The 27,386-nt window shown below is 50.0% G+C and overlaps 1 protein-coding gene across 1 annotated transcript; it reads left to right on the forward strand.

Annotated features, from left to right (window-relative positions):
- Window positions 1–424: 424 nt before the first annotated feature.
- Window positions 425–24,544, forward strand: STRIP2 (striatin interacting protein 2). The gene is made up of 21 exons (XM_054399761.1): window positions 425–649; window positions 2,752–2,821; window positions 4,452–4,526; window positions 4,620–4,754; window positions 4,933–5,053; window positions 5,498–5,566; window positions 5,669–5,775; window positions 5,895–6,022; window positions 6,258–6,443; window positions 7,492–7,715; window positions 9,354–9,419; window positions 10,132–10,195; window positions 11,193–11,264; window positions 11,726–11,800; window positions 13,517–13,614; window positions 14,121–14,247; window positions 17,566–17,666; window positions 19,574–19,640; window positions 21,429–21,533; window positions 22,230–22,434; window positions 24,294–24,544. Exons 1-21 carry the CDS (start codon window positions 425–427, stop codon window positions 24,542–24,544), a joined length of 2,571 nt encoding a protein of 856 aa, XP_054255736.1.
- The last annotated feature ends 2,842 nt before the right edge of the window (window positions 24,545–27,386 follow it).

Consider the following 27,386-nt stretch of genomic DNA (forward strand, 5'->3'; position numbering starts at 1 on the left):
CCTGAAAACCTGTCACCTCCAGACAACCCCCAACCCCATTTGAGCCCCCACTATAGGCACCTCCTCACTTCTGGGTTCCCTCCATTCCTTGTCGTCCCCAGACACCCCCATGTTCCCCCTCAGCCCTACCATATTCACCTCATCCCCTCCGGGTTCCTCCCATTCCCAGACACCCCTCCACGTCAGGGCAGTCCCCCCCAGCCGCTGCCACCCCCAGGTCCCACCCCTTCTCCCCCCCGGACACCTCACGGTCCTCCCCAGCACCTGTCACTCCCAGCCCCCACCATGTCCCTCCAGTTCCACCCCTCCTCCCCATCCCCACTCTCCAGGGTCCCTCCCTACCCTTCCCGGGACGCCCCTCCCCACCCTGGGGATCACCAATCAGGGTGTATCCTCTGAGCCCGCCCCGTGGCTCACCTAACCAATGGTCGCTGAGGGGGCGTGCCCTGGGCCCGGCCCCCACGTGCTCGCCGGCGCTGCAGAAGCGGCGCAGCGGATGGAGGCGGTGGCGGCAGCGTCTCCGGCCCCGGTTCCGACCCAGGTGTCGGCTCCGGGAAGGGCTCGATCGGTTCAACCCCAGCCCCCAGCGCAACCTCCAGCCCAGCCCAAGAACCGGGAGCTCTTCAGGAGCCAGCGGAAAGAGTCTGAGGTAAGGTCAGGGAGGGTGGAAATGGTCACCCCGCCCTCTCCACCACCCTTCTGTTCGCTCCTCAATGGGGACACCTCAATGGGGTTTGGGGGGTCATGGCCCCGAGGTCTGGAGGCTTTGCCCCTACACCCAAGGGTCTGGGGTTTCTGCCCAGGGGATTGGGATTCCTATATCCCTACCCCGGGGCTGGGGTTTTGGAGTTTCTGCCCAGGGGTTTGGGGTTTCTGTGTCCCTGTCCCGGGGGGTCTTGGGGTTTCGGCCCTGGGGTTTGGGGTTTCTGTGTCCCTACCGTGGAGTTTGGGATTCCTGCAGGAGCCCAGGGAGTTTGTGGGGTTCTGTGGGGATGGGAGGTGCCCACCTTGGAGTTGGGGTCACCAGGGAGGCTGCTGCCAGCACTGGCACCTTCCTGCCTCACTCCCAGAGCAGGCAGATGGGTTTTGGGGTTCCAGGTGGTGGAATCTCCCACATCCTTCTTAACACACAACTCCACCTTGCTAGGGTCTGGGGTCTGCAGTCCTCTTCACCCTCCTTCCCATCCCTCACCCCCTCAAATAATGTAACCACTAAACCCCTCCTGTGCTGTGTCACCCAAGCTGCATCCATGGGTGCCAGGTCTGGACTCAGGTCCCCAAGATCCATCCTAGGACTGATTTCCCCAGATGCTATAAAGCCACTGCAGGACCCCTGTGAGCAAAGGATGGGGTTGGGAAGACCTCCCTGCTTCCCTGCCAAGGAGCTGTGGCTTGAAGACCTCCCTGGGGCTGTCTAGCCCAAAAACTGTCCCTCCACCCTGGAGGCTGGGTGAACAAGTTGTGGTCTCCTGAGTCTTTCTCAGGAATGTGTGAGTCTGCATTTCCCCTCTGGCTCTCCCAGAGCAGCAGCTTGGCCTCACCAGGCAGATTAGTGCTGCACATGCTTCACCAGATTCCTCATGGGCTTTAGCTCCACAAAACTACCCTGCTGGCTTGGCTGCAAAAACTGGGAGAGAAACCAGCAGTTTGGAGCAAATCTGGTACCTGAAGGTTGCTACACAAAAGCTGGAAAGGGCTTGTGGTGACAGGACAAAGGGCAATGATTTGAAACTGAAGCAGGGTAGATTTAGGTTAAACGTAAGGAGGAAGTTCTTCATGAGCATGGTGAGACACTGGAATGGGTTGCACAGGGAGCTTCATCCCTCTCTGGGCCCAGGGACAGTTCATCCCTCCAATACCAGGCTGGATGAAGCTTTGAGCAACCTGATGTAGTGGGAGGTGTTCCTGTCCATGGCAGGGGGGCTAGAATGGGATGATCTTTAAGGTCCCTTCCAACCAAACCATTCTATGAAATCAGGCTCATCCTGGAGCCATGTGTCCTCCAGGGTCATCAATATTAATGATGATGACGATGATGATGTGCATCAGTTCCAGCCTGGCTGCTGAGGAGGGATGCTGGGATTCCAGCATCAGGAATTATGTTAATTAGGTTGATTATCCATTCATGTGTTTCCTTCCTGATGGGTGGGCACGATGCCAACATAGGGTTGTCTGGCTGCGGTAGCACAGAATCCTCTGGCGGAGTTTCATGCTCCAGTTCCTCATCCACAGGGAAGGAGAAGGAGGAGGGGGGAAGATCCACAACCCTTCAAAAAGGGCAAATCCCAGCCCTGAACTGTCTGGGATTTGGGATGCTGAGGACAGAAGATGGTGGGGGTTGCACCTTCTTGAGCACCTTTGCTTCAAACCAGCTTCAGCTGGAAGAGGGTGGATTTAGACTGGGTATTAGGAAGGCATTCTTTACAGTGAGGGTGGTGAGACACTGGATCAGGTTGCCTGAGGAAGTTCTGGATGTCTCTTCCCTGGAGGTGTTCAAGGATAGGACATAGAGGAACCCGGTCTAGATGAAGGTCCCAGCCCAGCCATGGCAGGGCGGTTGGAACTAGATGCTCTTTAAGGTCCCTTCCAACACAAACCATTCTAGGATTTTGGTTTCAAGCAACCACTGTGGTGGCTGGAGAAGCTTGAACACAAAGGCTGTGAAGGCTGGCAGCCATCCTACTTCCCAAAATATCCATAGGGATGTGCCAGCACCTCCCCCCAACACTAACCTCCAACTGCTCTCTGCAGGGCTCAGTGGACTGTCCCAACCTGGAGTTTGAATACAGGGACACTGATGGGCATGGAGCTGAGCTAGCAGGTGAGGTGGTGTTTGGGGGCTGTTGGGCTAGAATAGGTTAAAGAGAACTTTAAATCCTTTGGGAAATCAGGATGGGGGAAGGACCTCGGGTGGTGTCATCCATCCCTATTTATTGGTTGGTGTTATCCATCCCTGTTTATTAATAGAAAGCCACTCCTCACTCCCTGGGGATGCCACAGGGGACACATCAGGGCGTGGGGATTGCCCCACACAAAGGTGTACAGGGGGTAGGAGGAATGGCGGCACTTCCAGGCTGGGAATTGTCATCCTTTATCATGGTTGTCACACCATGGATTGAGTCCTTAGCCCATATTTTCCTGCTCTGTAGTGATTCTGGCTGCTGCTGCTGCTCTGCAAGCCTCAGGGTTCCCAGCAACATCTCCACCAGCAAAGGGACTATTTTTAGCTGCCTGTGTCTGGCTCGAGGAGCAAGCACAACAGCCCAGATTCCCAGCGTGATGGGGGCTGGGAACATCCAGTCCAACCCCCCGACAAAGCAGGGGCACTCACAGCAGCTTGCCCAGGATCACAGTGGCCAGGTGGGGTTGGAATCTCTCCAGACAAGGAGCCTCCACAACCTCTCTGGGCAGCCTGCTCCAGGGCTCCACCACCCTCAAAGTCAAGAACTTTCTCCTCATGGAACATTCTGGGTTCCAGTTTGTGCCTCTTACTCCTTGTCCTGTCACTGGGAACCACTAAGAAGAGTCTGTCTCCATCCTCTTGCCACCCACAGGTCCTTAAGCTCTTGCTGAGCACTGAGCAGATCCCCTCTCAGGCTGCTCTTCTCCAGGCCCAACAGTCCCAGGGCTCTCAGCCTTCGCTGCTCACAGAGATGCTCCACGCCCCTCAGCAGCTTCCCAGCCTCCACTGGACTCTGTCTAGTAGTTCCCAGTCTCTCTTGAACTGGGGAGCCCAGAACTGGACCCTGGACTCCAGATGTGGCCTCCCTAGGACAGAGTGGAGGGAGAGGCGAACCTCCCTCTACCTGCTGTCCACACTCCATGCACCCTAGGAGACCATTTGCCTTCTTGGCCATGAGGCCACATTGCTGGCTCTGGGCATCTTGTTGCCCACCAGCACTCCCACACCAGCCCTGTTCCTTTATCAAGCTACCTTCCAGCAGATCAGCTGTATTGTTGCACCATGTCCCTCCATGTCCAGCTCCTATTTGCATGTCCCAAAATGTCCACAGTGTGGCATCAGTGGCAGGTCTCACCCAGGTGCTCCTGTGATCAATCCCTTTGCAAACTGGTTTAACTGGGACAGAAAATTAGCCCCCAAGAAAGTCCCTGTGAAATTTCAAGTGCAGGTGGAGCACCATTGCTGTGGGCACCAGCCTGGACATCAGGATCAAAATGATGACTTTGATAGCACTGGGTGGCTCCATGATGATAGTACTGGGTGGCTCCATGATGATAGCACTGGGTGGCTCCATGATGATAGCACTGGGTGGCTCCATGATGATAGCACTGGGTGGCTCCATGATGACCCTTGGAGCTACAGAAAGGCTGACAGACAGGTTCAGGTCTCTGCCCCATATCTCCGTGGGTGCCTAGGGATGTCTAGGTATTTGGTGGTGAAGAGGAGGGTGAAACCCCTCCAGGCCCCTGCTGACCCCTCTCTCCATCAGAGCTCTACAGCTACACTGAGGAGCCTGAGCTCAGCACCAACAGGAGATGCTTCGAGGAGGATTTTCACACTCAAGGTACCTCAAGCTTTGGGCTCAGCACCCTGGAGCTCAGTGAAGGAGTGAGATCACCAGGAAGGCACTCAGCTGGTTGTCCTGTCCCCTCTCCAGTGCAGGGCAAGAGGTGGCTGGAGCTGGATGGGGGTCAGCAAAAGGCCTATGTCATGCACCTGCTGGATGGGCTGGAGGTGGTCAACAGGGACAAGCGGCTCAAAGTAGCACGAGCCATCCTCTACCTGGCACAAGGTAAGGACCACGTCCCCATATATCTGCTGCTGCTTCAGCATGGGGGACTTGGGTGAAGCCTTCTCTTGGGGTTGTGCCAGGTTGGTGCAGTGAAGCTCCTTCTTGGGATGGTCCCATGTCCTCCAGGGTTTCAAAGGCAGCTCTCACCTAGCCAGCATCTCCCTTTGGGTCTCTCCAGGTGTCTTTGGAGACTGTGATAATGAAGGTGATGTCCTGCACTGGTCTCGGCACAACAGCTTCCTCCTGTACCAGCTGGGAACGTTTACTGCCTTCCTGGAGCTGCTCAACATGGAGATTGAGTGAGAGGACCCACACTGCCCTCACCCTCCTCACCACCATTTCCTCTTCTTCATCTTAGTCTTTTTCCTTATTCTCCTCACCCTCCTCTTCATCTTCTTTCTCCCCCTCCTCCTCATCCTCTTCCATCTTCTTCACACTCTTCTTTCATCCTCCTTCTCTTCATATTCTCTCTTCCCACCCTTCTCACACTCCATCTTCCTTCTCTCCATCCATCACACCTTCCTTCTCTTCATTTTCTTCACCCTTCTTATCTTCCTCACCCTCCTCTTCTTCATCCTTCTTGCCCTCTTCTTTCTCGTCCCTCCTCTTCCTCTTGGAGGACTGTGGAGGTGCCCCAGCCATGGCATGTTTCCCTAGCATGGCATTTCTACCACTCAGCCACAGGCTGGGGGTCAGGATGAGGTGCTTGGTGGCTGGTGCTGAGCTTATCCCCTTACCCACAGCAACAGTCAGGCCTGCAGCAGTGCCCTACGGAAGCCAGCCATCTCACTAGCCGACAGCATGGAGCTCAGGTACCTCCTCAGACTCCACCTGAATGTGGCTGTGGGACATCCTTTGGGGACAACACGACCTCTGGCTGGCAGTGTCACCAACCTGCTGTGCTGTCCTGGCAGGGTGCTGCTCAGTGTCATGTACCTGATGGTGGAGAACATCCGTGTGGAGCAGGAGGAGGAACCCCCTGAATGGAAAACCTGCCGGGAGACCTTCAGGATGGAGCTGGGTGAGATACAAAGCTCATTGTGCCCTAACGAGGTCCCTTAGTTGAGCTCAACCAGTGGGGAGATCTCAGGGATGAGAGGGATCTGCTCTGAACGTGCTCTTGGTCCCTCTCTCCATCAGGTTTTCCTGTGCACAGTGATGAGCCATTTGCTCTTATGCTCTTCACGATGGTGACCAAGTTCTGCAGTGGCCATGCTCCACACTTCCCCATGAAGAAAGTTTTGCTCTTGCTCTGGAAGGTGCTTCTGGTGGGTGTCAACCCTTCTCTTGTTCCTAAAATGACCACTTTCTGGAAAAGTGGTGCAGCTATAGATAAGGGCGGGCTGGGCCATGCAGAGGAAGTGGAGTGGGGGAGAAGTTCGGAGAACATACCAGTGCTGTGGTGTCCTCATCCTCAACTCTCTAGTTGAAAGGCCAGAAGAGGCATGCAATCTAGGTGGGATGTCTTCTCCCTACATTCTCACCTCTCTTGTCGGTTCCTAGTTCACGTTAGGTGGATTTGAAGCCCTGCAAGCAATGAAGGTGAGGAAGAGGGAGGAGCTGGGGCTGCCACCCTTGCCAGAGGACAGCATCCAGGTGATGCGCAGCATGCGGGCAGCTTCGCCTCCCACATACTCCATCGAGCTCATGGAGCAGCAGCAGCAGAAGCGTGGTCACCGTAGCCGGAGGGTAAGACTGGACTCATCTTCTTGGAGGACAGTCCAAGAGCCTTTTCTAATGGGGACCATCATCTGCTCAAGGCATCAGCCTGAGCAGCCTTCCCTCTCAGGTGCTTCTGACTTTCCAGTTCCATGGAATGACAGAAAGGTTTGGGTTGGAAGGGACCTTTCCGAGTCATCTAATTCAACCACCTTCAGTCAGCAGGGACATCTGCAACTACAGCAGGATGCTCAGAGCCCCACAAAACCTGACCTGGAATGGTTCTAGGAATGGGGCATTTACCAGTGTTCTGGGCAACCTAGGACAGGCTCTCACCACCCTCAGTGGAAGAAAAATTCTTCCTTCTCACTAATCTGAGTTGCCCTCTTTTAGTTTCAAACCATCTCCCCTTGTCCTGTCACAACAGGCCAGGCTCAAAAACGGGCCCAGCTTTCTTCTCACCCCCTTTAAGTCCTGAAAGGCCACCAGTAGGTCTCCCTGGAGCCTTCTCTTCCCCAGGCTGAACAACCACAACTCCTTCAGCCTGGCCTCACAGCAGAGGGCTTCCAGCCCTCCCATCATTCTTGTGGCCTGTTCTGGCCCTGCTCCAACAGGTCCATGTCTCTGCTGTGCTGAGGACTCCAGAGCTGGCCCCAGCACTGCAGGTGGGGTCTTAGCAGGGCACAGCAGAGGAGCAGAATCCCCTCCCTCCACCTGATGCCTATGCTGCTGGGCATCAGCTCAGGACAGGTTGGCTCTGGGCTGGTAGCGCACAGTGATGGCTCATGTCCAGCTTTTCATCCACCAGTTTCAGCTGTGGCAGATCAGCCCCATGATGCACTTGATCCAGAGGAAGTGAGAGGACATGCAGACCCTGTGGCAAAGGGCTGATAAGCACCTAGGAGCAAACTGCTTACTGCCACTCTTAAAGTCAAGATGTTCCTTCTCATGTTTAGATGGAGCTTCCTAGGTTTAAGTTTATGCCTCTTACCGCTTGTGATGTCACTGGGGACCACTGAGAAGAGTCTAGCTCCATCTTCCTGACACCCACGCCCTTCTCCTTCCTCTTCTGATGCAGCCCCTGGTGAAACAAGACAGTTTGGACATCTACAACGAGAGAGACCCCTTCAAGAATGATGAAGCAGGAGTTGATGAAGAGGAAAATGATGACGTGGACAGTGGGATAGAGGGGGAACTGGACCTGATGGAGCGGGACACAATTATTTCTGCGATGCCTGCTCATCGCCCGTCTATTGAGAGGGTGTCATTCCCCAAAGGGCTCCCTTGGGCCCCCAAAGTCAGGTAAAACCATCTGGTGTCATGGCCACCTTCCCTAGTCCCACCTCTGCTGGAGTTCACTGCAGGCTGAATACGTCTGGGGCAAGTTTGGAGTGACTCCACTTCTTTCTTTGTTCTGGTTGGTCCTTTCTGGGCTAGATTCAGCTGAGCTCTTCCTCAGGTGTTCCAAACCAAGCTTGGTCAGTAAGTGGCAATCCCATTTTGGACATCTCAGGTTGTACTGTGAAGGAGCCTTCTGCTGGAAGGCTGTGGGAGCAAGGTCACCTTCCCCAGCCAGCACCAATGGATTTTGGTAGGGCAAGGTCCTACACTAATCGTCTTGGGAGCTGGTCAATGACATTACATCTTGGTGAGTAGTTGCAAGATGAAGCCTTCTGGAATGGCCTTGCTCTAAGGTGAGAAATTGGAGACAAACATCTGAGGATGAAGAAGCTGGGGTCTTCCCTTCCTCAGGACAGGCATTGAAATAGGTTGATCAGGGAGGTGGTGGAGTCATCATCCCTGACAGTGTTCAAGAAATGTGTGGACATGGCACTTGGAGCCATGGTGGGCTTAAGTTGACAGTTGAACTCAATGATCTTAGAGTTTTTTTCCAATCAAAACAATTCTATGGCTCTACAAACAGTTCTCCTACAAGTGATAAAGGAGAAGGATTAGGAAAAGAGGGTGAAAGCCTTTGATCCCTTCCCTCTAATCCATGTGAGATGTTTTGCTGTTGATTCAACATCTTTATTTCATCCAGAAGCAAGTACATCTGTGTGGTGTGAGAGCAAAGACAGGGTTAAGTGTCTCTATTCAGAGCTCTCCTCACAGGCACATGGCAAGAGCTGGTTTCTCATGTGGGTCTTCACACACCTGGTGCCAAGGTTCTCCACCTAACTTAATGCTCTCAGCTTTGGAATCAAATGAGCTTTGTTTTTCTTGGCTGGTGCCTGGGAAATACAGCTGGGAGAGCTTTGGCTCATGGCTCATGTCCTACCTGTCGCTCTGAGACCCTGACCAGCTTCTCATGAAAGTTGGCCAAGGTGAACAAGATTCATAGAATGGTTTGGGTTTGAAGGGACCTTGAAGATAATCTAGTTCCAGCCCCCCTGCCATGAGCCAGAATGCCTCCCCTAGACCAGGCTACTCAAGGCCTCATCCAACCTGGCCTTGAACACCTCCAGGGAGAGGGCATTCACAGCCTCCCTGGGCAACCTATTCCAGTGTCTCACCACCCTCACTGTGCAGATTCATAGAATGGTTTGAGTTGGAAGGGACCTTGAAGATCATCTTGCTGTCACCATGATGTCAGCTTGCTCTCTCAGAACAGCACATGCTCTGCCAGACTGTGGAGACAACATTTGTTTGCTCGGAGCAAGCAGATGCTACTTGAAGATACATGTGGTAGGAGGACAGAAGGTGGATAAAAGGTGGCAGTGGTAGAGAACTCTTCTCCGTTTTTGCACAGCAAATCCAAATGGATTTGGTTCATGTTGCTCCATCCAACAAGAGTCATAATGGCTGTATTAAGACCTCTAGAAATCAATCCTAGAAAGCTCAGAGGTTCTTGGTGGTCTTATGACCTTTCTGAGCAGTGTAGGCTGGGATCTGGTCTATGGCTACGTTCCAACCTTCTCCTTGGTTTTGTGTCTCCATCAGACAGAAAGACATCGAGCATTTCCTGGAAGCCAGCAGGAACAAATTCATTGGATTCACGTTGGGACAGTGAGTGTTACGTGTGTAGGTCCAGCAAAGTCTGTCCCTTAGCTCCCCAATCAGTGGAGTTTTACTGGTGGGAGGTGTCCACATTGCTGAGGCCTTCTCAACTCAATCAGGCTGACATGTTTGGGACTATGTGGCACAATGATGGGTTTTATTGGGGCTGCAACAGTGCACTTGCTGTTATCAAAACATCTTCTTGGAGATGCAGGTCTCCAAGGACCTCTTTCTATTAAAAAACAGACCCAGCCCAGAATAACTGACCCCTGACCCAAGCCTGAGACCAATTTGATGCTAGAGGGAGTTGGGACAACCTGGCATCCACAGCAAATCAACCAGTTTGCAGAAATCTAACTGTGGGAGCACAGTCGTCTTGGATGGTTCCAGCAGGGTACATCTATTATGAGGTGCAGTGCTGGGTTCAAGCTGGCTCCATGCAGAGACCTGACGTCACCCCAATCCTTCAGCCTGGTGTCACCCCTCTTTTTTGCAGGCTTTGCTGGAGCGCAGATGGGTGGGTGGGCAGGTCACTTCAATGCTTCTCCCAGTTCCTGACCCATCTGAGATGAGTTCAGTAGACTACAGGCTCCCTTTTTTATCTTGTATGACATGGAAGTGTGGAGATGTTCAAAAAAGATGTTTTGATTTTTTGACCTGAATGATTTTACACACAGATCTGCTTCCTACCCTCTTACTTACCTTCTTTCATTCTCCACAGAGACACTGAGACCCTGATAGGGCTACCACGACCCATCCATGAGAGCGTGAAGACACTGAAGCAGGTGAGATGGAGGTTCCATGCACACTGCTTGGGTGAAGCAGCCCAGGAAGCCTCGCTGATCAGCGCTCAGCTTGTCTGGCCTCATCCCTTGCTATTTTTGCTCCCTTGGCATTCAGCAGATGTTCTGAGGTGGGACTGGACCCATGGGGATCTCTTTGGGAGGTGGAAATCATTGGTCAAGATCCCTAAGGCCATAGGAGGGTTGCAGAACATCAAGTCTCCCACACAAACTTTCTGGCACAGCACTTACAATGAGTCTCAGGTTCCTCAGATGTATGTCCTCAGCCCACAGTAGATGTTTAATTTAAATTTAGTCTTCTGCTCCTCTTCTGCTGATGTTCAGCAACACCTTTGGTCTGAGCTCTTACTCTTTTCTGCCGTGGGATGTCAACTTGATGAATCCAGTCAAGGTCTGAATAGCTCAAAAGGGCCTGGGTACCCACTACAATGCAATGTGGGATCCTTGTGTCTAAGCTTCTGGAGCTTCTTGCAGAAATTGGGACAAATAATGGAAAACCGACTCCTCACATAGGTTGTCCAGCACCTGGACTTTCCCTTTATCCAAGGTGTAACATTGCTGTGTCCTTGTGAGCATTTGCCACCTTGTGCTTTGAAGGTAACAGGCTTCCAGTGTTAGGTTTGGACATGCCCAGACCTGTGCTATTCCCAGGGTGAAACATGACCAACTTTGGCTCCTGCAATGCTCTACATGGAGTGAGACATCTCCAGAGGCCAACTGGAGGTGTCTGGATTGCCTTTTGGAGGCCACTGTCCCTGTTCTCTGTTTTCCTAGATCCTAGAAGGAATAGGTGGAAGTAAGCAAAGGCAGGATGTGTGAGGGGCTTCAGGGACAGAGGGATGTCCCACACAAAGATGATGGTATCTGCTGTGACCTACACACCTAACTGGGACATTCCTCCAATGACCAACTGTTGTCATCACTGTGTTTCACCCTTCAGTTGTGATGTTGCTCTGCCTCTCTCTGTCTGTTCTACCAGCACAAGTATGTTTCCATCTCAGATGTCCAGATCAAGAATGAAGAGGAGCTGGAGAAGTGCCCCATGTCTCTGGTAGGAAGTTGCCACACCCCATCACCTAAGGTGTTGCAGAAATTCAGATGTTCTCCATGATTCCTAAGACACACTTCATATGTGCCCTTTCCTAAAAGTCCATGTCTTGATCAAATGTATCAATGAAGAAAGGCCTGAGGGTTCCTGCAGTCAGAACCAAATCATAAAAGTTGGAAAAGACCTCTAAGATCATCAAGTCCAACATTCAACCCAACACTACCATGCCCACTAAACCGTGTCCCAAAGTGCCATGTCTACACCTGAACATATCCAGGGATGGTGATTCCTCCACCTCCCTGGGCTGCCTATTCCAACCCTTGACCAGCTAGGATGCATGCAGCTAGGTCCATCATTAAGTCCTCAAGCTGTGTTTTTGCTTTATGGAGATGACTGATGAACCTCACATGTATGGACTGGCAATCCCTAAATTTTCCTTTGTTTCTCATGTTTCTTCATGCTAGGGGGAAGAGGAAGTCCAAGAAACCCCTTGTGAGATCTTGTATCGAGCAATGTTGTACAACCTCCCCCAGTACATGGTGAGCTCAGATTTTTTAGAAGTGAAGAAGAGGTTCTGAGTGGGGAATGGAACCAGCCTGAGAGCTGCAGAGCTCAGCATGGGGCTGCTGGAGTGTGTTCCGGACCTTACTGGCAAGATTTTGGTGGGAATCCAGAGTAGAGTTGGATGGAAGGTACAGTCCCAGAGAAGGGGTTCAGAGAGGGGTGTAGATACCCAGGGATATAGTCAAATGGTTGGAGACAGGTCAGTGGTTGGTCAATAAGATGCGTCTGCAGAACAGGAAACAGGGAACAAAGTCTTCCATGTTGGTAGGAACTGAAAACTGGCTCCTGTCCTCTAGACACCAAGGGGGACCATTTGTGGTTGACTTGATGTCATCTCTTGAGCTGTGTGAGTTGTAGTGTTAACCAACAAGTCCTTACACAATGGGGCAGGTACCTTTGCTTCTGACCTCAAGAAGCAACCTACAGACTTCACTGCTCCCTTGAACATCTCCTTCTCTTGAGGTCTCTTCAGAATCTTTTTCTAGCTGAGATTACCTTTCTGTTATGATACCAGGCTGATCTCCAGGCATGGGGCCAGGATCTCCATGGCTTGTTGGGCCAGGAACCAAGCTCAACCATCATTGTGGTTTATGTGGCTCAGCAGACAAAGGAACACCACCTTCAGATCTCTGCCAACCTGGCTGTGCTCTCAAGAACTATTCAAACTGTGGAGACTCTAAGTTATGACCTTCCTTTGAGGGACATCCCTTGAAAACTTCCCATGGCCCCAAGAGCTTCCCAGAGTGTCCTGAAATGCAGCTCTGTTGCCAGGTTGGGTGAGGCTATGAACAATCTGATCTAGTGGCAGGTGCCTGTGTCCATGGCAGTGGGGGTGGAACTAAATCATAGAGTCACAGAATTGTTTGGGTTGGAAAAGACTTATAAGATCATAAGAGTCCAACCCTTAATCCAACACTGCCAGGTCACCACTAAACTGTGCCCCTCAGCACCACATCTACAAGGCTTTTAAACACCTCCAAGAATGGGAACTCCACCACTGCCCTGGGCAGCCTGGGCCAGGCCTTGACAACCCTCAAGGGGAAGAAATTGTTCCTCATGTCCAACCTAAACCTCCCCTGGTGCAATTTCAGGCCATTTCATCTTGTCCTCTCACTTCTCTCACTTCTTCCTTGGGAGAAGCAACCAACCCCCACCTGGCTCCAACCTCCTTTCAGGGAGTTGTAGAGGGCCAGAAGGTCTCCCCTCAGCCTTCTTTTCTCCAGACTGAGCCCACCTCAGGTCACTCATTTGCTCTGCAGAAGCTCTCCAGACCCTTTTTTTTTCCCCTCCAGACTCTTCACCAACTTCATTGCCCTTCTCTGGATATGCTTCAGCCCCTCAATGTCCTTCTTGGACTGAAGGGTCCAAAACTGAGCCCAGGCTTTGAGGTGTGGCCTCACCAGTGCTGAGCCCAGGGGCATGATACCTGCCCTGGTCCTGCTGGCCACGCTATTGCTGATCCAAGCCAGGATTCTGGTGGTGTGCTTGGCTACCTGGGCACAGAGTTGCCATTGGCTCACCACAATTGGCCTGTTTGCCCAGGGTATAAAAGGAGAGGTTCAGCCTTGGCACCATCACAGTGAGGGGAGCTTGAAACCCTGTAGAGCTGACTTGAGCAGTTTCATCAAGTGAGGGAGAGGGAAGGAATGCCCCTTCTGGAAGCATCCCTCCACATCTGTCCTCTCCTGCAGATAGCTTTGCTGAAGATCCTCCTTGCTGCAGCGCCCACCTCCAAAGCCAAGACCGACTCCATCAACATCCTGGCAGACGTGTTGCCTGAAGAGATGCCGTAAGTTCTTGAAGAGGTGGCCACCAGCCATCTCAGCTTTGCAATGAAGTCTTGGACCAAGCAGGAGAATTGGGGGTTGATGATAGGTTCATGGGGCTCCAGATTTGGGGACAACTCTTTGGATAGGTGCAAGCTACTGTTGCCAGCAGGGCAGAGGGTTGAAAGCCAAGAGGTGATGCTGGTTTCTCAGGAGCATAACGATTCAAGCACAGCTGGCAGCTACAGATCACAAAATCATGCTGATTGACACAGATCATAGAGATAAGTAAACATCTGGTAGATGTCCTTCATCCTGCTCCTCCAGGATTGCTGGTGGAAGGCAATCAGTTTTTTTCACCCCTGTTTTTGGTGTCACCAAAGAGGAGGGGATGGAAATGGGAGTCCCAAAGGGAAGCGAAGGTCTCTGTTTCTGCAGAACATTTCCAGGTAGTGTAAGAACTCAACAGTCCTTAGTGCTCCTTGCTCCCATACCCATGGTGCTGTTGCCACCTTCTTCTCCAACCCAGCATCACCGTTCTTCAGAGCATGAAACTGGGGATTGACGTCAACAGGCACAAAGAGATCATCGTGAAGAGCATCTCAGCTGTCCTGCTGCTGCTCCTCAAGCACTTCAAGCTGAACCACATCTACCAGGTGAGCGGAGAGAAGGAGTTGGCAATCACCAAGCTGGTCTTGAAGCTGATGTGTTCTATTAGACTGTGTTCTAAAAGACCTCTCCAGGAAGGGTTTCCATGAGGAGTTGCAGATAGCTTTTCATAGATCCATAGAATCATTTGGGTTGGAAGGCACCTTGAATATTATCTAGTTCCAGTCCCCCCCCCCTGCTGGCATTGGCAGGGACACCTTCCACTAGACCAGATTGCTCATCCAACCTGGCTCAATGCCTCATCCAACATTTCCATAGTGGGAAACCCTACCCTCAGGCCAGGATTTGGGCAGGGATAACCTGGTCCAAATATATCTCAGAGTGGTTTGACAGGAATGTTTCCACTCACGTGGAAGGAGCTTCCAGGCTTTTAGAAAACTTCATGCTGTGGCTGCTCAGGGTAAAATTTAGGAGGTAGCATGAGCTTCCCCTGGCAGAAAGGTGAAGGTGATGGGGTTAAACAAACCCCTCTTCAGCACTGACTCCTCTACAGTGACCAAAAATAGTGCTGGGTAAGATCTCATTAGGTCAACTAAGCTTCTGTCCATCAGCAGGATCACGCTCTTGGAGCTCCAGTTTCAACAGAGGCTGGAGGTAGGGTCCTAGATGAAATCTAATTTTTGTGTCATCTGCATGACACCAATTGAACTGGACTCACATGAGGGCTTCCCTTGGTCAAAAACTGATCAAGGTCTGATTGGGGTTGTGGCCTGGGCTCAATTCTTCACCCAAGTCAATCAAGTTCTCCACGTCATACAATCTAGGGCTTTTTCTTGTAAAGGTTTCATCATGGTACAAATCCAGCTGTGTTATGAAGCCCACTGAGGAGAAATAGAGATCCACAGATTGGATCAGATAAAATTAAACAAATCTCCAGATTCTGACAAACCTTTCGTTTGTGATGGGTCCCACCATGTCCCTTAATTTTTTCTCTTCACTCCCCAAAATTACTTTACTCATTTCTTCTTCCATGACAGAAGGAGCTTTGCATTCTGGTGCTAAGTCTGGAGAAAGCTGCTTCTCCCCCTGCTTCTACTTTTGTGTCTGATTTTTGGTGAGCCATCATAATTTCTTTTGGTGCCAAAACTGGACTTAAGGAGCATCCCAAAAAACACTCTTGGGGCTAAAATGATGCTTCCAGACTGCAGCAGAAGGTAAAGGAGAACATGGTTTGTTCAGGCTCTGCAGGTGGTCACCCTGTGCTCACTAGTTGCCATGTGAGTGTGGCAGTAACCGCACAAGCCCTCACACCAACAGAAGCGGTGAGCTTTTGTCTTGGTTCTGTCAAGATTTAGTGTTTCTTTTGCCAACAGAGAAGGCCAACGAAGCTGGTGAAGGACCTGGAGAACAAGTCCTCTGAGGAGCAGCTGAGGGACCTGGGCTTTTTGAGCCTGGAGAAAAGGAAGCTGAGGGGAGACCTTCTGGCCCTCTACAACTCCTTGAAAGGAGGTTGGAGTCAGGTGTGGGTTGGTTACTTCTCCCAAGGAAGAAGTGAGAGGACAAGAGGAAATGGCCTCAAGTTGCACCAGAGGAGGTTTAGGTTGGAGAAGAGGAACAATTCCTTTCCCTTGAGGGCTGTCAAGGCCTGGCCCAGGCTGCCCAGGGCAGTGGTGGTGTTCCTACCCCTGGAGGGGTTTCACAGCCCCAGAGATGTGGTGCTGAGGAACATGGTTTAGTGGTTACCTGACAGTGCTGAGTTAACACAGTTGGACTTGGTGATCTTGAAGGTCTCTTCCAACCAGGATGGTTCTATGATTCTCAGACCCTTCTGCAGCTCAGGACTATCTTTGGTCAGAACAGACACAACAGATTAGTCACTGGAAGCTGCATTTCAAAGCAATGAGACCATCTCCAATCCTGTCTAGCAGGGACTGCCCATTGCTCATGCCCAAAGAATGGTGGTGGGTGTCATTGGTGGTGTGCCAAGTGTCAACAGCTTGTACCAGGCTGAAATGAGATGTTGAATCCCCATCCCTGGAGGTGTTTGAAAGTTGCAGAGATGTGGTACTGAGGGACTTTGTTTAATACAAGACTTGGTAGAGTTGGAAAATGGTTGGACTGGATGATCTTCAAGGTCTTTTTCAACCAAAATGATTCTATGGGGAGGATCAAACTGTTTCCTCACTCTCAAACTTGGGGTGTTGATTGTAGGGTAGTGAGAGGCATGGGGAGGATGGAATGGGATGGGCTGGGATGTTGTTCCTATTTGTGTCTTGTCTCTTTAGATGACAGTAGAGATTGGTTGTATCATGCAGCTCTACACACCCAGAGCATTTAATATTCAGAGAAGGAGAGAAATTAAAAGCATGCATGAAGGTACATCTCTCTATAGAGTTCAGTGAGGCTCCCTCCAAAGATGCTGAGGGGCCTGCAGCATCTCTGTGAGGAGGAACGGCTGAGACACCTGGGGGTGTTGAGCGAGGAGAAGAGCAGCCTGAGAGGGAATTTTCTCAATGCTCAGCAAGAGCTAAACAACCTGTGAGGCACAAGAGGATGTGGCCAGACTCTTTCCAGTGGTGCCTAGTGACAGGACAAGGGGTAATAGTCACAAACCAGAACACAGTATGTTCCGTCAGGAGAAACATCTTGACTCTGAGGGTGTAGAGCCCTGGAGCAGGCTGCCCAGAGAGGTTGTGGAGTCCCCTTGTCTGAAGAGATTCCAAATCCCCCTGGACATTGTGAACCTGGGCAGCCTGCTTTAGCAGTGGGGTTAGACTGCATGATCTTCAGAAGTCACTTCCAATTCCCACCATGCTGGAATTCTGGGATTCTCTAAGGGTGGGTTTTTTTCAGTTAAAGTTGGAAAGAATCACAGAATGGTAGGAGTCGGAAGGGACCTCCAGAGATCACTGTGCCCAGCCTCTCTGCCAAGACAGGTTCTCCAAAAGGACACAGGAACATATTCAGGTAGGTTTGGAATGTCTTCAGAGATGAAGCGTCCAATACCTGTCTGGGCAGCCTGTTCCAGCATTCCATCACTCTTAAATTACAGAATTTCTGCCTCATGTTTGGGTGGAACTTCTCCCAGGGTCTAAGATTATCATGTGGCAGCAACAAGAGCTGGATTTTCTCACATCTACATCTTCTTCTTCTCTCTTCCCCATTTACTGTTTTGCCACAGATTTTTACCTTGAGAAGTCATTATTAGGTCTAACTATTCCTAAACTACTTCCATAAAGGCATCCATCAACTTTTCCAGCTGGTGGGAGATGCTGTATGCTGCTTTGCTTTCAGCTGGAGATGGGGGTTCCATTCCCAGCTGATGCTCTCAGCTAACGTTGACCCATTTCTTGTCTCTTCCTCAGTTTGAGTATGTGTCCCAACATTTGGTGTTTGCCAACTGCATCCCACTGATCCTGAAGTTCTTCAACCAGAATATCATGTCTTACATCACTGCCAAAAACAGGTACAGCCACTCCTGGGGAAGAGAGAGGTGACAGAGCAGGGAGGCTTTGGGCATGAAGAAACCTGACACATGAATATGTGGTGGGACAAGGTCACTTCTGGACCCCTGCATGGTTTTGGGGCAAGTACCTTTTCCACTACAGGAATATGCTGGAGGGGATCAAATCCATTCTGCTTAATGAGGAGGACAAGAAGGAGGAGTTCCAAATTTCTCACTGGACTACTAAAAGTCTTGTAGTCCCATCTCATCTCAAGGTATCAGATTGCCTTGAGCAACCTGGTTAAGTGGGAGATGTCTCTGCCCATGGCAGTGGGTTGGAATTAGATGATCTTTAAGGTCCCTTGCAACTCAAACCATTCTATGAATCTATGAATCTCCCTGACCAACAGAAGACTTGTTTTCATCTTTATATGGACACCTGGAAGACATCTGTGGGCCACAGCTTCAAGAAGGCTAGATGGGGGTAGTGTCTTCTAGGTCTTTTCCACTTTTAATAGCTATAATTCAGCTTGCCTGACTTCTTCAAGTTCTGCAGAGTTGTCACTACCTTTTTCTTCTGATCTGAGAAGGACACTAGCCCCACTTGGAGTCCATGCAAGAATTGGTTGGACAACCACAAGTCAAAGTGAAAAATGAAAGAGCACAAGTCCTTCACCTCTCAGGAGGACTGGGTGAGATTTCCCCACTTGGAGGGGAGTGCCACAGGAGATGCTGCTGTTAGAACGAAGAAAACATCCCTTTTCTTGCCTTTTGATGGATATTTTTAGTTGTTCTTCAGTTGCATGTGTAGGCTGGCCTACCTCTAGCATGGTAGAGGTAGAGGACATGTCTGTGTGAGAAGGCCCATGTGGAAAAATAGAAAGTAATTCTCTTCCAGATAAACATTTCCACTGTTGTCCTCAGATGGCTCTGTGGAAAAGGATCTGGGAATACTGGTGGACAAGAAGTTCACTATGAGCCAACAATATGGCCTTGGTTTCCTGGGATGCATGAAGGCAGAGTGTGGCCAGCAGGTCAAGAGAGGTTCCCCTCCCTCTCTACTCTAGCCTAGTGAGGCCACATCTGGAGTCCTGGGTCCAATTCTGGGCTCTCCAGTTCAAGAGAGACAGGGAACTACTGGAGAGTATTTCCCAAAAGGGTTGTTGAGGCCTGGCTCAGGCTGCCCAGGGCAATGATGGAGTCCCCACCCCTGGAGGGCTTTCAAAGCCATGGAGATGTGGTGCTGAGGAACATGGTTTAGTGGTGACCTGGCAGTGCTGGGTTAAGGGTTGGACTTCATGATGTTCAAGGTCTCTTCCAGCCAAAACAATTCTGTGATTTTATGATTCTAAGATTTGCTTTGCTTGTTTGTTTTTGGTTTTGTTTTTTTCTCCCCCTTTTTAAATATCATATGGTTTGGGTTGGAAGAGACCTTAAAGATCATCCAGTTCCAATCCCCTGCCACAGGCAGGTACACCTTCCATTAGACCAGGATATTCAAGGATGTGCTTCAGAGCCAAGAGGACTTGATGTGCTCTGTTAGGCTGAGTCATGAGGCTGTGGAGAAGCTGGGAGCCTATTTGGAACCATTTGTGCAGCTGGAAACGCAGGAATGATCCACATCCACATGGCACCATCTGCCACCTATTTCACAGATTCATCCAATGGTATAGCTTGGAAGGGACCTTGACCATCATCAAGTTCCAAACCCCTAGCACTGGCAGGGACAGCTTCCACTTGACCAGATTTACATACCCAGCATGGAGATGGGATTGTTCCCACCCAAAAGCAGCTCTGCCATTTGCGATTCAACCCCAAGAGCAGGGAAGGCATAACAGCTTGTTGGGCATCATCACTTAGATTATCCTAAAATTTGCTTTTGTATTTCCCTGGTTCTTAACAAATCCCTCCCTTCCTGTCCTCCACAGCATCTCTGTCCTGGATTATCCACACTGCACAGTCTGTGATTTGCCTGAGCTCACAGCAGAAAGCCTGGTAAGCAACCAAAAGGGGTCCTTCAAACCAGTACTGCTGCAGGTGAGAAGGTGAGGAAGGACTTTGATCAAGACAGACTGGACAGATGGGCTGAGTCCTTAGCTGGAGAAAGTTCAAAGTCATTAAACCACAGATTTTCCCCTGGTTTCTATGAATCAAAGCTGCTTACCAGTCCCTCCAACGCTGTGGTCACCCAGGACAGGCAAACTGGTTCTATTGCATCTGTAGCAAGGACATTTCTGATGTGTCACTGGCATGTAAGTTCCTGTCATGAGCTGATGGTGCCAGATCAGATGGATGTAAAAAACCTGCTATGAGGCACAGTGTGGGATCATCACATGTGGCCAGCAAGCTGGCTTGGTCCTCTACCACTGTCCCATGTGACAGTGCCTTGATCCCTTCATCCAGGGAATAGATTGAAGCAGGAAAAGAGGAGAGTTATACTGTCTATTAGGAAGAAATTCTTTGCAGCAAGGATGGTGAGACACTGGAACAGGTTGCCCAGGGAGGTTGCAGATGCCCCCTCCCTGGAAGTGTTCAAGGGCAGGTTGGATGGGGCCTTGAGCAACCTGGTCTATTTGTGGGTGTTCTTGCCCATGGCAGGGGTTTGGAATTAGATGATCTTTGAGGTCCCTTCCAAGCCAAACCATTCTATGAATCTATGAGTGTGCTTTTCCACCAAGCTGTTTGTCTCTTTTTTGGGTGCCTGCTTGGAGTGAGAGCTCCTGGGCATCACCTCCCTCTTTATTAACCGGATCATTGCCTCCTTTGTGCTGGATCATGGGTTACTGGAGGTAACTAGGTGTCCTGGCCAGCCTCCCACTGACTGTATCCTGGCCCAACGGGGACATCTAGTGACACATCTCTGAAAGCAGTCTGAGAGCTCCTGCTAATCCTCATGGCTCAGTCTTTATAGCTGTAGAAGACTGAGGTTTTGAGGGAAAATATTCCCAGTTTCCCTTTCCTAGTACGGTCTAGCATGCAGTTTGGGAGCTGTCACATTAAATGACAGTCCCTCCATCGTTCTGCTCCATCAGACATCACAGAATCACAGAATGCATCAGGTTGAAGGGGACCCACGAAGGTCATCTTGTCCAATCCCCCTGTAGTCAGCAGGGACATCTCCAACTAGATCAGGTTGCTCAGGGCTCCACCAAGTTTGACCTTGAATGTCTCCAGGGATGGGGTCTCAACCACATCTCTGGGTAACCTGTTCCAGTGTGTACCACCCTCATTGTGAAGAACATGGTTGTTAGCTTCAGAGGGCACTAAGTTAATCAAAATACGAAGAAAGCATCTTGAATTTCACCAAGTGTGGTGGTTTTGGGGAGGACACCCATGAAAGTGAGGATTTAATAGGAATTAAACATGAATTAGTCATGTTTGTCTCTTCAGCCAGCATGGAATCACCATCCTTCCAGTGTGTTTACTCAGGAAGAAGCTGTTTACCATGCGGGTGGTGAGACACTGGAACAGGTTGCACAGAGAAGTCGTGGATGCCTCATCCCTTGAAGTGTTTAAGACCAGGCTGGATGGGGCCTTGAGCAACTTGGTCTAGCAGGAGGTGTCCCTTCCCATGGTAGAGGGGGTTGGAACTAGATCATGTTTAAGGTGCCTTCCAACACAATCCATTCTACAAACCCAAGTGGGGAGGTAGCTCCACTGCTCACCCTCCATCACAAATAAGACTTTGGCAGAGAGGAAGAGCAAAGCTTTTGAGCAGAAGGATATCTTTGTGGTGCTGCTGGTGAAGAGTTAAGTTTATGCTTCTCCTTTCCTGCTTTGTAGGAGGCTGGAGACAACAACCAGTTCTGCTGGAGAAATTTGTTCTCCTGCATTAACTTGCTGAGGATCCTCAACAAGCTGACCAAGTGGAAACACTCAAGGACGATGGTAAGGTGATGTCCCACCTCCCAGACACTTGTCATTAGCAGCCAGGGTTGCACCTCAAGTGTGTCCCTGCACCTGCACTGCAGGCTTCAGCCCTGCAGAGAGTTTCTTCAGGTGGTACTGGGGCACCAGGGGAGGTTTAGGTAGATAAGGAACAATTTCTTCTCCAAAAGGGTTGTCAAGCTGTGGCCCAGGCTGCCCAAGGCAGTGGTGGAGGTCCCATCGCTGGAGGGCTTTTAAACCTGTGGAGATGTGGTGCTGAGGGACATGATTTAGTGGTGACCTGGCAGTGCTGGATTAATGGTGGGACTTTGACGATCTTAAAGGTCTCTTCCAACAAAAATGGTTCTGATTCTATGGGGCAATGGTTTGAAACTAGAGCAGGGTAGATTTAGATTGGATGTTAGGAAGAAGTTCTTCACAATGAGGGTGGTGGAACACTACCCCTGGAAGTGTTTAAGACCAGGTTGGATGAGGCTTTGAGCAACCTGGCTTAGTGGGAGGTGTCCTTGCCTATGGCAGGAGCACTGGAATGAAACTAGGTGATCTTTGATGTCCCTTCCAACTCAAGCCATTCTATGTTCTGCCCACATGGGATTTGTACCATACACCCAGGTTTTGGTGCCCAAAGCTTCACAGACATGGACTCGTGTGACTTTCTTGAACATGTTGTGTAAATTTGTGTCGCTCTCCTGGCAGATGCTGGTAGTCTTTAAGTCAGCCCCAATACTGAAGCGAGCTCTGAAGGTGAAGCAGGCCATGATGCAGCTCTATGTCCTCAAGCTATTGAAGATCCAGACCAAATACCTGGGGCGCCAGTGGAGAAAGAGCAACATGAAAACCATGTCTGCCATTTACCAGAAGGTGCGGCACCGCATGAACGACGACTGGGCGTACGGCAACGGTGAGTGGTGCCAGGGAAGCAGCCTCTCCACGTCTGGAGCGGAAATCAGCTCATGGTGGGGTTGGTATCATTTGGCCTATGTCATGTGAGGAACCCATCTTGTTTGGGTCAGGAGTGGGCATATTTAATTCCACCTGTAAAAAATATAATATATTTTTTGAAGACTTACATAGTTTTGGTAGTCAAGGTACCACCATGGCACTGATTCAGAAGAATCAAATGTAATTTAAATTAAAATAATTTCAGTCTTGGACTGGTGGAGTTCCCTAGATGATCAAAGTGTGGGAAGACCAGGGACTTCCCTTATGTTAGGGGACTTTATAGCCTGCCACTGCCTTTGTGTGTGACTGGCCCCTAGGGGATTGAGTATGTCAGCTGGGCTTCTGGATGTCACTAAAAGGATACAGCTACAGGACACGGTCTACCTTGGGTAGCTTAAATAGCTTGAACACTACATGCAGAAGAAGGCTCCCTAGGTCACCTGCTGTGGAGCAAGGGTTTGCTGTAACAAGTGAGTTTACGTGGCAATAGTGACAATAATGTGATTTTAGAATCATGGAATCACAGACTGGTTCGGGCTGAAGGAACCTTTCAAAGCTATCTAATCAAACCCTGCTGCAGTCAGCAGGGACACCAGCAAATAGAGCAGGTTGCTCAGAGCCCCACATGGCCTGGTCTGGAACAGTTCCAGGGATGGGGCATCTACCAGCTCTCTGGGCAGCCTGGGAGAGGGTCTCACCACCCTCACAGAGAAGAATATCTTCCTTCTCTCCAGTCTAAGTCTCCTTCTTCCAGTTTGAAACTATCAGCCCTTGTCCTGTCATGACAGACCCTGCCAAGAAGATTGTCTCCAGCTTTCTTCTAGATGCCTTTCAAGTCTTGAAAGTCCACCAGGTCTCTACAGAGCCTTGTCTTTTTCCAGGCTGAACAACCTCAACTCTCTCAGCCTGGTCTCACAGCAGAAGCCTTCCAGCCTTCCCATCACTGCTGTGGCTTCCTCTGGTCCTGCTCCAACAGGTCCATGTCTCTCTGGGCTGAGATTTATTTTTATCAATATCTAAAGGGCAGGGGGCAAGAGGATGGGGCCAGACTCATATCAGTGGTGCCCAGTGACAGGACAAAGGGGAATGGCCACAAACTGGAACCCAGGAGATTCCATCAAAAGCATTGTGTGGACTTGGAGGGTGCCGGAGCCCTGAAGCAGGCTGCCCAGAGAGGCTGTGGAATCTCCTTCTCTGGAGAGATTTCAAACCAACCTGGCCACTGTGATCCTGGGCAAGCTGCTGTGGGTGACCCTGCTTTAGCAAGGGGTTGGACTGGATGATCTCCAGAGGTCTCTTCCAAACCCCACCATGCTGGGATTGTGGGATTTTAAGGCAGATGCAGAGAAGAAATTGTTGTGTGTCCCACTTCCCCTGAAGGGTTAACTAGCACTCAGTTGCACAAGTCACCATTAGCAGAGGCTGCATCTTGATTTGGCCAGTTTGCCAGGGCAGCTCTTGGCTTTCAGAGGCAGGATCTGGAAGGGTTTTTCCTGGAGTGTTTATTTTTATCTTTGTCTATCTGGATGGATTCTCAGCTCAGATCTTTCCCTCCCTTGAGCTCTGCTGAGATTTGATGGTTAATTTACTAACCCTCGATGGAGCAAATGATGATTTTATAGAGATTTGAAGCTCATCAAGACCAAATTTCAGGAGATTATTCTGGAGTTTATGGTTCAATGTTTATGTGGTAGCTGTAAAATCTTCATCATTTCCTTTGCTCAAACCTTCTCAGAGTTATTTGTGACATAATAATAGAATGGTTTAGGTTGGAAGGGACCTTAAAGATCATCTAGTTTGAATTCTTCTTCACTGTAGATATCGATGCCAGACCATGGGATTTCCAGTCTGAAGAATGCACCCTGAGAGCCAACATTGAAGCCTTCAACAGCCGGAGATATGACAAACCTCAAGACTCAGAGTTTGCACCAGTGGACAACTGCCTGCAGAGCGTGTTGGGACAGAGGCTGGAGCTCCCTGAGGACTTCCACTACTCCTATGAGCTCTGGCTGGAGCGGGAGGTGTTTTCCCAGCCCATTCGCTGGGAAGAGCTGCTGCACTACCAGTGAGAGCAACATCTTCACCTCCTCTCCATCCCACCTCAATATGGACCCAAGGCTGAGGAAAGGAAGACTATGTTGTACCTAGGTGTTCTACAGCCTTTCCAAAGAGACCAAGCCTCTTTATATCTACCAAAACACCCTCAAGTATGCAATTGACATCTGCTTGGAGGCCATCCCTTTCCTGTGACTCCTTGGACCTGCAGAGGCCACAGAGCGGTTTCCAGTGTCAAAAGGGAGCTTGTCTGGTCTTTACTGGAGATTGACACCAGTGTCTGAGAGCTCTGAGATCAGGTGTGTTCCTAGCTTGGTTCCACATCTGTGTTCTCAGAGTCTCTCAGGTGTGGAAGGTTCTCATCAGTCCCAACACCCCACACCATGCTTGATGTGTTGTTTATTCAGTGATGGCTTCTGATGTGCTTCAAACACCCTTTGTCATGACCAAGCTGCCCTGATGCTTCCCTCACAAAGCTGCAAACAATGTTGGCTCTGCCTGTGATGGTCTCAATAACAGGTGACCAGCTGACTTGGCCAAAGATGTCATCACCTCTTGTCCCTGACGTGATTAGATAACCTGATTTACCAAGGCTTGCATCCTTCACCAGGAGCAGTAATCCCAATGGAGTTTCCCTGCCCCACTTCCCTCCACCATTCCATTTCCTGACATGTTAGAGTAAAAGGATTGTGAGCCATGCAGCATTGAGAGCTGGAGAGGTGGTTGAACACCATTTTGCTCTCCATATGATTGGTTTTGATGGATAATTACTGCAATATTAGGTTTCCTGGTAGTTTCTTTCATTGCTCTTTAGCTCTTCTAACTCTGGAGAAGACACTAAACGCCACATTAAATAACCTCATTGCCAGGAATGTTTGTGCTAGCTCTTGAAGCAGGGACGAAAAAAGCTTTGGTTAACATTTTGTTGTCATCATATGAGGAAAAGCAGACACTATGGTCCATAACTTTCACGACAAAGAATGTATCAAGCTGTAAACATTCTGTAAGATCCATGCAGATACTGCTCTTGAGGACAGGATGGCAGCTGAAGGCAAGCTGGAAACCTTCACCAGGTGAGCTGCTGGATTGAATTCCAGCCCTTGGGACCATGCAGCCTGAGGTTTCACTGCATAGGCAGGTTGGGCATCAAAGAAATTTCATAGAATCATAGGATGGTTTGCCCCCTGCCTAGAAGTGTTCAAAGACAGGCTGGATGGAGCCTTAGTCAGCTTCATCTAGTGGGAGCTGTCCCTGTCCAGGGGAGGGGGCTTGGATGATCTTTAAGGTCCCTTCCAACTGAAACCATTCTATGATTTGGGTTCGAAGGGACCTTAAAAAAACTACCTAATTCTAACCCCCCCTGCCACAGGCAAGGACACTTCCCACTCGACCAGGTTGTTCAAGGCCCCATACAACCTGTCCCTGAAGACCTCCAGGGAGAGGGCATCCATAATCTCCTGGGGCAACCTGTTCAAGTGTCTCACCAAACTCACTGTAAATAACTTCTTCCCAATATCCAGTCTAAATTTCGCCTCTTCCAGCTTAAAGCCACGATTTCTTCTACCTTAAAGCCAATTTTTTTTCAGTATTATTTCACAGTCTGCAAGCTATCATCTTTCTCTCCAAAATTTTATCAGGGCATCCTGGATTTTACCTCCCTCTAACAATAAACCCAGGAGCTCTGGCTTAATCTAGTGTAGGCAAACACCTTGGCTATGCTGTTATCAATATACTGAGCGCACAAGTGATAAACCCATGAGTAGTTGTGACAGGATTTGTGTTGGTTGCTGTGGAATTAAAGTCAGAGTGTTTCCTTGGTGGGGTCTCTAAAAGGTGATATTCCTAGACAGAGATCAGTGACCCCCCTCACCTTTGATATGATTTTGTTCCAAATAAATCAGAGCCACTTTTAAAGCACAAACATTGAGTTTCTCCTTCTTGCACCTTAATTTAATGCTTCCCTTGTTGCCTGTTTTAGTTTCTAAAGGACAAAAATATCCCCCACAAACTAGCCCATAAACTCACCTCTGGTCCCTGCCCACATCCACTCTATGTCTGCTGGGGAAAAGCCTTCTGCCTGGGAGACTTGAGATGTTCTGTTCTGATGTATCCACAGTACTCTAAAAAGGAAAACCAAAATTCCAGCACATTGAGATTTGGAAGAGACCCTGAATGCCAACAAGTTTCTCCTGAGGGAACCCTCTGGGTTCCAGATTGTGTTCATTGTGAGGGCATTGGAGCCCTGGAGTGGACTGCCCAGAGAAATTGTAGATTCTCCTTGTCTGGAGAGATTCCGGCCCCACCTGGCCCTTGTGATCCTGGGCAAGCTGCTGTGGGTGCCCCTGCTTTAGCAGGGAGGTTGGACTGGATGATTTCCAGAGGTCCCTTCCAACCTCCACCATGCTGGGATTCTAGTACTTCAGGCAGTTCCAGGTGCTGCTTCTCTTGCACTGCTTGAAAAAGACTCTACAATACTATCACATCTCTCAAACATCAAGCAGGTAGCAGTTTGCTTCATGGTGGGGATTTTCTTCTCAAAACAATCTCAAAAGAGACAGGAGACAGCAATTATGGAATAGTCATTTTGATGTATAAGCAAGTTTCAGAAGGAACTTAGAATCGTAGAATGGTAGGGCCTGGAATGGACCTCCTGACATTATCAAATCCAACCCTCCTGCCAGAGCAGGGTCACCTAGAGCATCTAGATCACACAGGAAAACATCCAGATGGGTCTTCAAAGTCTCTAGGGAAGAAGACTCCACAGCCTCTCTGGGCAGCCTGCTCCAGGGCTCCAGCACCCCTACAGTAAAAAAGTTTCTCCTCATGTTGAGGTGGAACTTTCTGTGTTCCAGTTTG

Source organism: Indicator indicator, chromosome 3 (assembly GCF_027791375.1).
Source record: "Indicator indicator isolate 239-I01 chromosome 3, UM_Iind_1.1, whole genome shotgun sequence".
NCBI lineage: Eukaryota > Metazoa > Chordata > Aves > Piciformes > Indicatoridae > Indicator > Indicator indicator.